This window comes from Delphinus delphis, chromosome 5 (assembly GCF_949987515.2).
Source record: "Delphinus delphis chromosome 5, mDelDel1.2, whole genome shotgun sequence".
Lineage (NCBI taxonomy): Eukaryota > Metazoa > Chordata > Mammalia > Artiodactyla > Delphinidae > Delphinus > Delphinus delphis.
Window position 1 is genome coordinate 71,355,780 of NC_082687.1, and position 12,037 is coordinate 71,367,816.

Sequence of the window (12,037 nt, forward strand, 5' to 3'; positions counted from 1 at the left end):
AGTCATGTATATCTAGCACAGTACACTGCCTGTCACATAATAGGTATTCAGTAACTGTTGAGAATAGTTTGAATGATAGTTTTGCCTATAATTCATTTTGGACAAAGTTGGTTCTATCCACAGCTTGGCTGTCTACCTGAACCACCAGATCTGATTTTTATTGACTTCCGGCTGTTTGATGAAAGCCACATTTACCCTCAAAGGATTAAAATTTGTTTTTACTGAGATATATTTAAAGATAATGCTTTATATTTTAAAGGTAATTCCAAAAGAAAAGACACAAGTTGTTTTTAATTACTGTAGCATCTTTAGAATTGCTTATTATATATAATTATAATAATTTGAATGTTTATTCTTGCGATGACATAAGGAAAAACCAGTAAAACTTAAAAATCTTCTTTTGATTTTGTTGACTTACTGAATGTCACAGAAGTCACCAGTGACAAGTTCTTAGTTGTTAAGACTATCATCTTTGCTACAGGTCTTATCCTACTGGGCTTCTTTTCATCATTTATTCCTATGGACTATTTCTTCCATCATAAACCTCTACCATTACTCTTCTTTCTTTCTGACCATTCTTTCTCAGTATGCTTCCCTGGCTCTTCTTCCTCCATCTGCCTTTTGAATGTTGTTGTTACCTAGGGGGTCATCTCCTAGCACTGCGTATTCACTATGCATACTTCTGGGCAGTGACCTTTTTTGTGTGGTGTTTTTTTTTTTTTTTAATTAACACATCAATAGCAGTCACACTTTGGAACCCTGTTCTTGGTAGATTTAGTACTATTCTAAAAAGGTCAACTACGCTCAATATAGTGATAACTACCAGTACATATCTTTAGCCAGTTCTTTTTCTGAAGCTGCAGATTTCATATTTCCAATTGACTCCTTACACTTAAACTGTTCAAAATTTAAATTAATCTTTCTACCAAAATTGTCTCCCTCCCTTGGTGAATAGCAACACCCTCCATGAAAATTATCTGAACTTGAAACGTGTGTCATTCTCAGCTTCTTCACATCTTATCAGTCACCACATTCCACCATTTAACTTACAGATAATTAAGGATCCAGCCCTCCATCGAACAGAGATAAATCCATCGGAGCTGCCTTACTTCTGGTCTATATCAGTTTTTTAAGGATTATTGCAAAGGCATCCTAAATCGTGGCTATCGCCATTCTTTCCCTTTCCTGTTCTCTATTACAGCCTGAATTTTTTTTTTTCCCAAAAACATAGTTATTACTCATGCATGTAATGAAGAGTCTCTGATTCCTTGCTGCTTCATCACAAGATGATATCTAGCCTCTTTGGCATAATATGCTCTGTATTAGCAAAATTCAGTTTTCAGCCATCTCATTTCCCTATGCTCAGCCTTACCAAATTTCTAGCTTTTTATTGACCACCCCATAACTGTCTGAAGTGCCCCCTTTTCTTTTCTGCTTATCCTTAAGATTTGGTTTCAGATAGGGCTACTCTTAAGCTTTTTCACAATACAAGAAATACTCTCCTTGAGAATAGTGGAGCAGATAGAGTAGAAATAATCACGTATTATCAACGTCAAATTACATTCCAAGAGGGATTTTCTTCAATTTCTGATTTTCCAGATATTTCTTCTTAATTCTCAATTAAAGGTTATATATGTCTTATTGTAGTTGTTAAGGATATGGATGCTGGAATCAGACCTCTTGTTTATATAGTAGCCTTACCAAGACCTTGGGCAAGTTACAGAATATCTGTGCCTCATTCCTTATCTGTGAAATATGAGTAAGAATAGTATTTATCTCATGCTGTTGATGTGGGTAGTTAAATGAGATAATAATTCACGAAAAGTGCTTAAGTTCGGTGTTTAACTTTGAAACCACCAAATCACATTTTAAAACTCCTGAAATAAATTAAACTTCAGAAAATATCCATCATGCAGCAATCACTACATATTCTCATTTAATGTAGTGTGTGTTAAAATAGTTTTAAAAAGCCTTTTCAAGTGCTAGTATAAGGACTTCTGCCAAGATTGCATACTAATCACTTAAGGGGCCCTGATTCTTGGGTCCTAATCCCAAAGATTCTGAATTAGAAGACAGGATGGAGCAAAGAACTTGAATATTTTCTTTTTTTTTTTTTTCAAACTCCTCTGTAACACGTATCAGTCTTAAGAAAAAAATATTAATTTCCAGTAAGGAAAACTAATAGACCCATTAATCAGTGCTGTGCTTACCTTATTATATCAAGCATTGCTAATTTTTAAAAAATGCTTTTAATTATAGGTGAAGGCATATTAATTCTTCACTGAGCCTAGATCTCTATACTTAAGAACAAGAAGTATCAATAACAACAGTAAGAATTCATACATATCTTATTTCATTCATGGGCTTTGATATTAATCAAATATAGCTTCAAAATGAGAAGTAATGAATCTGGATAAAAGAAATACAGTAATATCTGGTTCATTAATCTTTAATTTCCTCCCTGTTTTAGAAGGTCTGGTTATAAAATGTGAAATACAGAATTTTTACATTGTTACAGATATTTTAGAATTACAACCACTTTAACATTCATTTTTTTAAAAATAATGAGGAAAAATGTTTAAAGATTTATTACATTACATAAACGGTTTAACTTGTAAAAACAGGATTGATTTACTGCTAAAAATGTTAAAGAAAAGATTCATTCAGACACCTGTATACACTCACTCACATTTGCATACATTCTTTGACTTATCTCATAGGCTATCAGGGATCTGGGACAAAGACCTTGGATTTTCTGTACCTAAGGATGGTCTCAGTTATGTGTGTTTAAAGGACAGTTCCTGCATTTAAGTAGATTCTGAACCCTTCTTTAAATCTAGTTTTGTTCCAAAACAGCTTTAGATAGCACCCGTTCAGTGAAACAGTCTTTAGGCTCATTTCTCTAGATTACTTTTAAAATATCTTATTTCAGAGTCTTTTGCTTTTCCAAAGTAATATCTATTGCTTATCTGGGCTAGAGCAATTTGATATATCATTTCTGGTTACATAAATTCTTTGTTGATCTGTAACTCTGCTTTTGCAAAACATCCCTTTTGTTTCTTTTTCTTCATTCTCCCAGGTCTCTTCTTGCACATCAGTATTTAATGTGTTAATAATCATAGGCATTATGGTATATTCAATAATACTCCATTACAAGACACTATTTTACTTTGTTCAGCCAGAAGTAGAGATACACTTTGTGCTTGCCTGTTACCTTAAAGAGCAGAAATAAATACCTTGAACTATGAAGAAATATGGAGCTGTTTATTTTTATTTTAACCCTCAGAAAAATATTGGTGCTAAATTCTTTGTTTAAAAAAAATAGAGCTTCTTAATCATTTGGAACATGTTTTAAGAATTGACAGGTAATGTCCACGATTTTTCAGGTAATGATCCTCATAACAGGTGCACACAAGGCATTTGCTCTCTACAAAGCAATAGAAGAAGGAGTCAATCACATGTGGACTGTTTCAGCCTTCCAGCAACATCCCCGAACTATTTTTGTATGTGATGAAGATGCTACTTTAGAATTAAGAGTTAAAACTGTGAAATACTTTAAAGGTGAGCACTGAAATTTCAAAAGCAGACTGGGAGAATATTCCATTGTAGATGACAATTAAAACTTAGTATGACTGGGGAGTTACATTCTGCATTGTGGCCTATTGAAAACTGGCACTGTGCTAAGGATTAGAAATGTCTCACTTCAGATAATACTAGCTTTCAAAGTAATTTCCTAATATTTTTTCTTGAAGAAAACCTCTTCAATCTATATTTCCAGTAAACAAGATGTTTCTTGAAATCCAAAATTAAATATTTTACTTTCATATTGAATATACAAGATTAAATAGCCCCAAAGGAAATGTATATATGTCCTTTCTAATTTTTTCGTTGTTTACCTGTCCCACCCTAACCTCTCAGCTATGTTTAGAATGAAATCAGGGGATAAGATGGGTTGCCCACTATCTCATTTAATCTTCACAATAAATTTTGCTAAATGTCAAACAGTATGGAATAAACTCTGCAAGTAAGCAGAGTTTGCCCAGACTTCTGCATATTTAGCTTCCTTTTGCTTCTTCCTACAGTCTAGTTCAGTAATTTTTAAACTTTACCATACCATATATATATATATATATATAACCATATAAACTTGCTGTGATAGGTGTTTAAGAGATTTTCAAGGACAATTTTGAATACACTCAGTTTAGAAGCCATTCCCTGCTTGAGTCAACTCCACATATAAATACACACACATAAACAAGCTGTATAAATAGGTACTTTTTACAAAGCACCTGTATTTATATAGCTGATATGAAAATATTATGTAATTAGTCATATGTATAGTTCAGTAATTCACAAAGTATGCAATAAGTGTACTACTGATACTATATGAATGAAAATACGTTTTAAATCTCTTTAATAAAAGGTGTTAAAGGTTTCCTTAGTGTTAAGCACTTAGATTACTTCCAGTCATTTATATTTTTATCAGTTAAATTACCAGTTTTTTACCAAGTCACAAATATACCAAATTAAACTGAAAATTGTTAGCTTGTTAGTAATTTGACAGATAAAAACAGGGAATACCTCAGTTATGGGTTGTGAATAAGAGCTCTTAGATGGAGGTTTACCCATCTATTTCCATGTAGTCCAGGTTTCATCACAAATATTAGATTCCTTGAAAAAGTTAATAGAAGGAATCTTCATTATCCACATTTTTTTTGTGTGTGTGTGGTATGCGAGCCTCTCACTGTTGTGGCCTCTCCCGTTGCGGAGCACAGGCTCCGGACACGCAGGCCCAGTGGCCATGGCTCACGGGCCTAGCTGCTCTGCGGCATGTGGGATCTTCCCGGACCGGGGCACGAACCCGTGTTCCCTGCATCGGCAGGCAGACTCTCAACCACTGTGCCACCAGGGAAACCCTATCCACATATTTTAATAACAGTTTTGAGGAGATTCATTTAACATTGCCATTTTCTAGCACCAGTAATCCCCAGATAAACCCCTATACTTGTCTGATTTTTGTCAGCTTAGTTTTTATCAGAAAATTTTTACATTTTAGTGAAGTAAACATTTAATAATAGCCAATAGTTATATGACCAGGTGCTATTCTAAGCATATTATACTTGCTGATTTACTTAAATCTCACAATTATATGACATGGGTACTCTTATAATCCCATTTATAGGTGAATTAACAGGCTTAGTACGGATGTTAAAGTCACTTAGAAATTATTTTCCATTGGAGCTTTATATATTTCTGAAGAGATTCAGGACATCAGCCTCTGTCAGGATGCCTCCTTCAATATGGAGAAAAATGGATTTGCAGTATTGTTCTGGGCTATATATATAGACCTCATCTTACAGTAAGATATTTTGATATTAGGTAAAATGACTTCATAAATTTATACGTTATAAATGTAGTTTTATGTATCTGTCATATCCTTATTATTATATCACTGCAAGATATACTGAAGGAAATGAATCCCTTAGTTATAATCTGTAATTCTTCGAATACCATTCACATCACTATTTCTTCTGCCATCCCTTTAAAAGTGTCAAGAGGAATCTTAAAGGGTTCTAATTATTTAGCTCTTGAAGTCTAGGTTAACTACATCTAAAACAATAAAAATCATTAGCATATGGAAGTTTACTTCAGTATATATCTTTTGAAAGATATAAGTAAATCACAGGAAAACATTTTAATTTGTTTTATTCTAGTTTTTTGTTTTTTAAAAAATAAAACCTATGTTTTATGTCCTGAGATAATATATTTTCAAGACATCATCATCATGGTGAACATTCTTTTTGTTTTATCCTTTTTAGGCCTTACTCCAATAGCTCCAATAGCTTGATAGAGGCTGAATGAATTCAGATTGAACCAAACTATAAAATCTATTATATTTAACTTTTCTTCTTCAAGCAACATCAGAAAGTCTATGCATTTTTATCAATACTCATTAGAATTTACTTCTGTTTATGAGTTAAGTAAGCAGTTATTTATTTTTATCACATTCTTGTGTAGAACGTTGTCAGTTTTTACCTTTAGTCATAGCAAACTCTTGATTTATTATTCAGAAAGCAAGTACTAAAATTTCCAAAATTATTTTTAGTTTGGAACTAGCTTTATGTTATGTACAAGTTACAGCCAGTGTTTAGTTTTTAAAAAACTTTACAGGAGTTGTATTTTTAATGTTTATCCTGATGTTTTAAGTTGTGTGTTTTTAAGCTCTAATGTATTCTTTCCATGATCAAAGCTTTAAGTGAATGATAGATGAATTATATCAAGTAGAATGATCCTCAAAGAGCTGATACTCTGGAAGAGGTATATCTTCTAAACCACATGGCTGAGATTACCATTGTCTTTGTTTGTCCCCTCTCTTGGGTCTCTCCAATCTCCATTTTGCTGCTTTTTACATACTGGTTGTTAAACTTTTCAGTTAAATATTATTTTAAATAAGATTGGTTCTATTTAGAGCTAATTATTTGGTAAATATTTTTCATTAGCAGATACCTTTTACAGTATTAAAAAATTACCCTTTAATGTTTATTTTTGGTAAATGTAAACTATATTTTCCAGTTAATGTCATCAGCCAAGAAACATGGGTTACAGTGCCTTCAAGTACATTGTCTCATGTGTTGTTATACCCGAAAGAAGTACAAGTATCCCTGCCTGAAAGTAGTTGGCATTCTTCATAAAACTGGCTCACTAAGTGATTCGAGAAAATAAAATGTAGCTCCATGACGGTAGGGACTTCAGTTTTGGTTCATTGCAATAGATGAGCATCTCAAAGGGTACCTACCTAGTACACTGCAGACACTTGGTAAATTCTAGGTAGTTGGGCAGGTAGATGGATGACACATGAAGTTGATACCATTTCAGTTTAAGTGCTAAATTATGTAAATCACTGTGAAGTCCAAGGGATGTTAAGGGAGAGATTTTTATAGTTACATAGTAGTTGATGAAAACTTGAATGGAGCTGATGGGACTGAGAGCTGTAGAAGATGGTAACACTTAGATTTGAAGAGAATGCCATAATAGCACAGGTGTAAGGATGAGCTAACACAGTTGCAGAAAAAGTTCCTCTTAATAGAGAACACCTCTTAATAGAGAACAAAGTATACCGATAAAATGGGGCTAGCTTATACTTTAAAAACAAAATTAAGAGTGAAAAGGCAAATGAGGGCTTGCATATCAGTGGCCTTTCAAAAGGGTATTGGGGGGGAGGGGTTATTAGCCCTGAGAAAAATATTCGTATGTATTAACATTTTTTGAGCAAAGAACAAATGCCAATAAACCAGTGTGCTTCAAATCCAGCCTCGGAGATAGTTTGCATAAAACAGTCTAATGAATGAAGTATTTGTTGGTTTGTCCACATACTCATGGATTTTTATCACAGGCTTTTTGTCTGCACTGGTAAGCACGGAAGGGAGGGTTATATAACTTTATGGAACTGTCACTATAGAAACATTCAAGTATCAGAGATTACATTATCTCAGACATATATACCAAACATCATTATAAGACTTTTATGCACTATGTTGAGTACATTGCTTTCTTTTTTAAATTTTTGAGCTGAGGTTACTCCATTTTATAAGTAAGGCCAGATGGATAAATGGCTGCCATATACCTGAGGTGGAGGCAGAACCGATCAAGTGCCTTTATGCTTAGTTTGGTACTTTTTATACATAATTCTTTCATTTCCTGGGTTAGCTGTGCTCCTTGTTTTGCTTTCTTCAAACTCTTCCCATTACTTATTTTAACCTTTTGACCCTTCTGTCCCTCCAGCTGCATGGAAGGCTTAACTTCAGTTCCTCCACAGTCCTACCTCCAAGATTTTAAATTTATCCTAATCGTTAAGCATCCTTTCCTTTCATGTCTAGCCGTTCTGCCAGTGCCCTTGATACTTTTCTGTCTTCAGGACCTTGAACTACAGAATCTTGGTCTCTGCTCCCTCCTTTTTTCCTGCCTCCTTTTTAACTATATTCTAGATTCATTTTAAATTTAAAAAAAGCTTCCAGAGACCATCTCACTGAATCTTCACAGATTTTTTAAAGTAAATGTTTCTTGAGCTCCCAACATGTATCATGACCTTTATAGACCCAGGACTTAGAGCAGTAAATTTAAGGTCCTGGACCTCAGATTCTAGTTGGAGACATGGTAGGAAAAACATTTTCTAAGAGTGAAAATTGCTCTAAAGAAAGTGAAACAGTAATTCATTATAAGGTGACATTTGGGCTGAGACCCAAAAAGCCAAAAGGAGATAATCATGCTTTGCTCAGGGAGAAGAGCACTCCAGGCTGAATGAGACAGCAAATATAAGGACCCTGTACTATAACCAAGCTTAGCCTTTCTGAGGTAATGGCAACAAAGCCAGGGTTGAGTGTAACACAAAAGGGGGACAGTGGGGAGGACATGAGATCAGAAGGATAAATGAATCTAAATAATATACATATATATAATATAATATATATAATATAATATAATACAATCTAAATTATATTCTAAGTGACAAGAGCAATTGGAGAATTTTAAGTTGGGAAATGGTATAATCTAGCTTCTGTTTTTAGAAAAATTGGACAATGGGAAGTGATGAAAGTAGGGTGCTGAGTTGGTAATCAGATTAGAGATGAAAGTGGCTTCGACTAAGGGCAGTGCTGTGGAGATGAAGAAATGTAGCTAATTTGGGATATATCAATATTTTGAAAGTAGTGCCCACCAGTCTTGCTGCTGAATTTAAAAAGGAAAGAGAAAAAAATCAACAGTGAATTTCAGTTGTCTGGCTTTAGCAGCTCATCAGAGGGTAACACCATATACAGTATTTTTAAAGAAATGGTTTAGAAGGGGAAAATGGGTCTGGATGTTGTTAACAAGTTTGAGGTGCTGATTAGACACTGAAGTGAGCTGTTGAGTTAATTAGCATTCTCTCTTTCAATTTCACGAGTGAATATTTCTCTCTCCTTTTAAGACTGTTCCACTCCTGGTTTTTCTTCTACTACACGTATACTTAAGTGTTCTCTGCATGTCCCTTTGCTTATCTCTTAAAAGTAGGTCTTCACAGTTTGGATTTTAGAGTGCTTTTGCAGCCTTTCTGACAAAGTACACCTTCTTACTAACAAGTACCCTGTCTCCTCGATCCAGTAATCCCATTTCCTAAGAAAACCACATTATGAGTCCCTTTCCCCAGCCTCCATGTTCTTAACAACCTGGTAAATTTAACTGATTTCTTTAACCTGCACAATATAAAATCTTTAGTTCATTAATTGGGACAGTTTATTTCCCTAAATACGATACATGTGCATTAAGACATGAATAACTGGAATATATCTCCCAAGAAGCTTTAATAAAATTAAGGACAGTTTACAAGCATACCAATTATAAGATGAAATTTAAATTTACTTGGAAATTGATATTTAGGTTATCTTATTGTTTTAGTAAACCTGTGTGGCTTGTAATCAACCCCTATTGTAAATACACATGTCAAAATAGTAGAAAATAATTTGCCAGATGAATGGATAGGGTAATATATTAGAGAACTGTTGTAACAACAGTTCTGAGCCCTTTGTTGGAGTCTGTTAGATTAACTGGCAGAGGGTCAAACTCAACAGACTTTTAGATGTAATTAGTATTCAAATTTGTTATTTTGTCATACTGAAGGAAGTTCTAAAGACAAGAACTGCCCCTACTTCTGGTTACTCACAAAGAACATGTACCCATTCCAGATCCGTGGTTTCATAAATAACTAAATTGATATATGCTAGGTAGTTAAAACTAAACATTCTGAAACATTTCTATTTGCATTTTTCCAATAAATTTAACTATTTTGTACTAGATGGGAGCCAGTATACTTGTATTTTAATATTAAATCTTTTGTTTTCTAAATAAGATATAGTTCAAAATAAGAAATACAACTAGAACTGTGCTTTTTTTCTTTAAGGTTTAATGCATGTGCACAATAAACTTGTGGATCCACTATACAGTATGAAAGAAGCAAATTGAAGGAGACTGGATCAAAATTCTGCTTGAATGAACAGAACACTTTTATACATAGATGAATTTTCAGCTATGCAATATGATAAAACTTGGGGAATCTTTGAATATTGTCATTTTTGAAGTCTAATATCTATATGTTAAACATTCCATATTTACAACGTGTCCATTTTATACTAGGGTTTAGACGTAATTGGCTCTCACAATTGATCAGCTAGTTGTTACAGAAGCCACAGTCACTCTATAACATAGCACAGAAATGCAATGTCTGCCTGTTTACAAATTTAAGTCATTTTAAAGGTGACAATTCTGTACATAAAGTACCATGTATATGACTCCAGTGGCATTATTAGATTTTAATTTTTTAATCACAGGAAGACACTCCAAGCCTTTCAGGTATCAAACCACTATCATTGCAAGCCTTTACTTCCGGAATGCTATCTTTATAATATTCTCTCTGCACAAGCTTTCTGCACGTGGTTGCCTTAGTCATCTTCCTGCAGTAGCATCTGGACATCAAAAGTCCTGCTATATATTGTTGGTACAGAAAATTTGAAGAGACTGCAGTGCCTAAAAGTACAGTTTACGTCCTTTTGGAAAGTATGTATAAGTGCATGTTTTTTGTGCACCACCTTCTGTAGCACTTTTTTAAACAGATGTGCTCTTATTTTTAGTTAACGACTTGGGTTCACGCACTTAATTTAAGTATTTTAGCAATTAGGAGCTTTATACCTAGCAACACACTTAAGGAAATTATTTTTTTTGAAGAAAATTTTCTGATTATCATTAAACTTCATAAATGGTTAGCTTTATTCCTTACATATATATAATGTCTAAAAGAATCATATGATGAAGTATAATATAAAGTTACTGTAAACTATTTTAGATTGCCATAACAACTTGCATTATTAAATTGCAAATAAAAGTATATTGTTTTCTATCTTTAACTCAAATAAAGCTTATAATAAACAAATGTAAGTTATCTAAATTTTATTTCCAACAGTGAAATTGAACACATACATCTGAAAGATTCTAACAATTAACAGTAGCTATGAGCTTGCGTTTACTTTTTATTTGTTGTCATTATGCAATTAGATTTAAATTAAAAGACAATGTCTCTGCCTATAATTCTTACTTCTGCTCCTTGGGGAGTAAAATATGCTTCCTTTTCTCTGCATATATTGCTTTCTGTAAGTCCACCTAGTAGAAGCATCACTTACATACCTGCTAATTGCCTATGTGATTGAAATGTATTTACAGCTAAGTTCCTTAAAACATTTAAATAGCAAATTTAGAAATAAATAGGACTGTTAAGATAAAATATGCTGCCTTAATTCTAGATAATGAACTTCTAATAGCCTTAAGTATTATACATGGTTTTTGAACAGGAAGTGAAATCAGTATTATCGCCCAGTCCCACACCTGGTGATAAAGTATTGGTTAGTGCAAACTACCTTAGAAGGTCATATAGTTTAGTGAAAAAACTAAAGATTGGTGCACGGTTCAGCTGTTATTTCTGTGCTTTAAATGTGCTTGCTGAAACAGTCCAAAATCTCCTTTCCATCACTGCCCTGTAAGTTCGAAGTCCATATACTCAAGGTCCACAGCAAACTGCGTTCCTGCTACTTTAACTCCCTAACTCAGGAGCTAAGCTGCAGTTAAGCAAAAAACTAAGTCTATTGAAGATATTTCCACAAGAGGCAATAAAGCATGGTAGCTAAGAATTGGGGTTTGGAGAAAGAAACCACTGTTTGAATCCCAGCTGTCAAGAGCTGTGATGATGTTGGACAATACTGATACATAAGTGTGAGCTTCTTCCCCTGTGAAATGGGATGGTAATGGTGCCTGTACCTCCATTGCCATGTAGTTTGAATGAGGGAATTGTCTATAGAGCTTAGCACAGTGGCTGTCACATATTAAACTCAATAAACGGTGGCTATTCTAATACTAATAGTTTACATTATTTTAACGTACACAAAAATCTTAGTAATATAAGGCCCTCTGGGGGATACACAACTCTCAATCATGTTTAGGAAAGTGGCCAGGGGAGAGA

General features: G+C 33.8%; 1 protein-coding gene across 6 annotated transcripts in view; it reads left to right on the plus strand.

The window, feature by feature from the left end:
• The window catches only part of GNPDA2 (glucosamine-6-phosphate deaminase 2), a 28,846-nt gene extending 17,039 nt beyond the window's left edge, over window positions 1-11,807 (plus strand). The window contains exons 6-9 of one of the 6 annotated variants that reach the window (XR_011246484.1): window positions 3,387-3,561; window positions 5,183-5,379; window positions 5,820-5,981; window positions 9,932-11,802. Coding sequence is in view for 3 of the 6 variants with exons in the window: in XM_069540694.1 (XP_069396795.1) it covers window positions 3,387-3,561; window positions 5,183-5,346 (339 nt within the window). In the remaining 3 variants the exon portion in view is untranslated. Of the gene's footprint in view, window positions 1-3,386; window positions 3,562-5,182; window positions 5,380-5,819; window positions 5,982-9,931 lie in introns of all 6 variants that reach the window. The other 5 variants (XR_011246485.1, XR_011246486.1, XM_069540694.1 and 2 more) reach the window with 5 other exon arrangements.
• The last annotated feature ends 230 nt before the right edge of the window (window positions 11,808-12,037 follow it).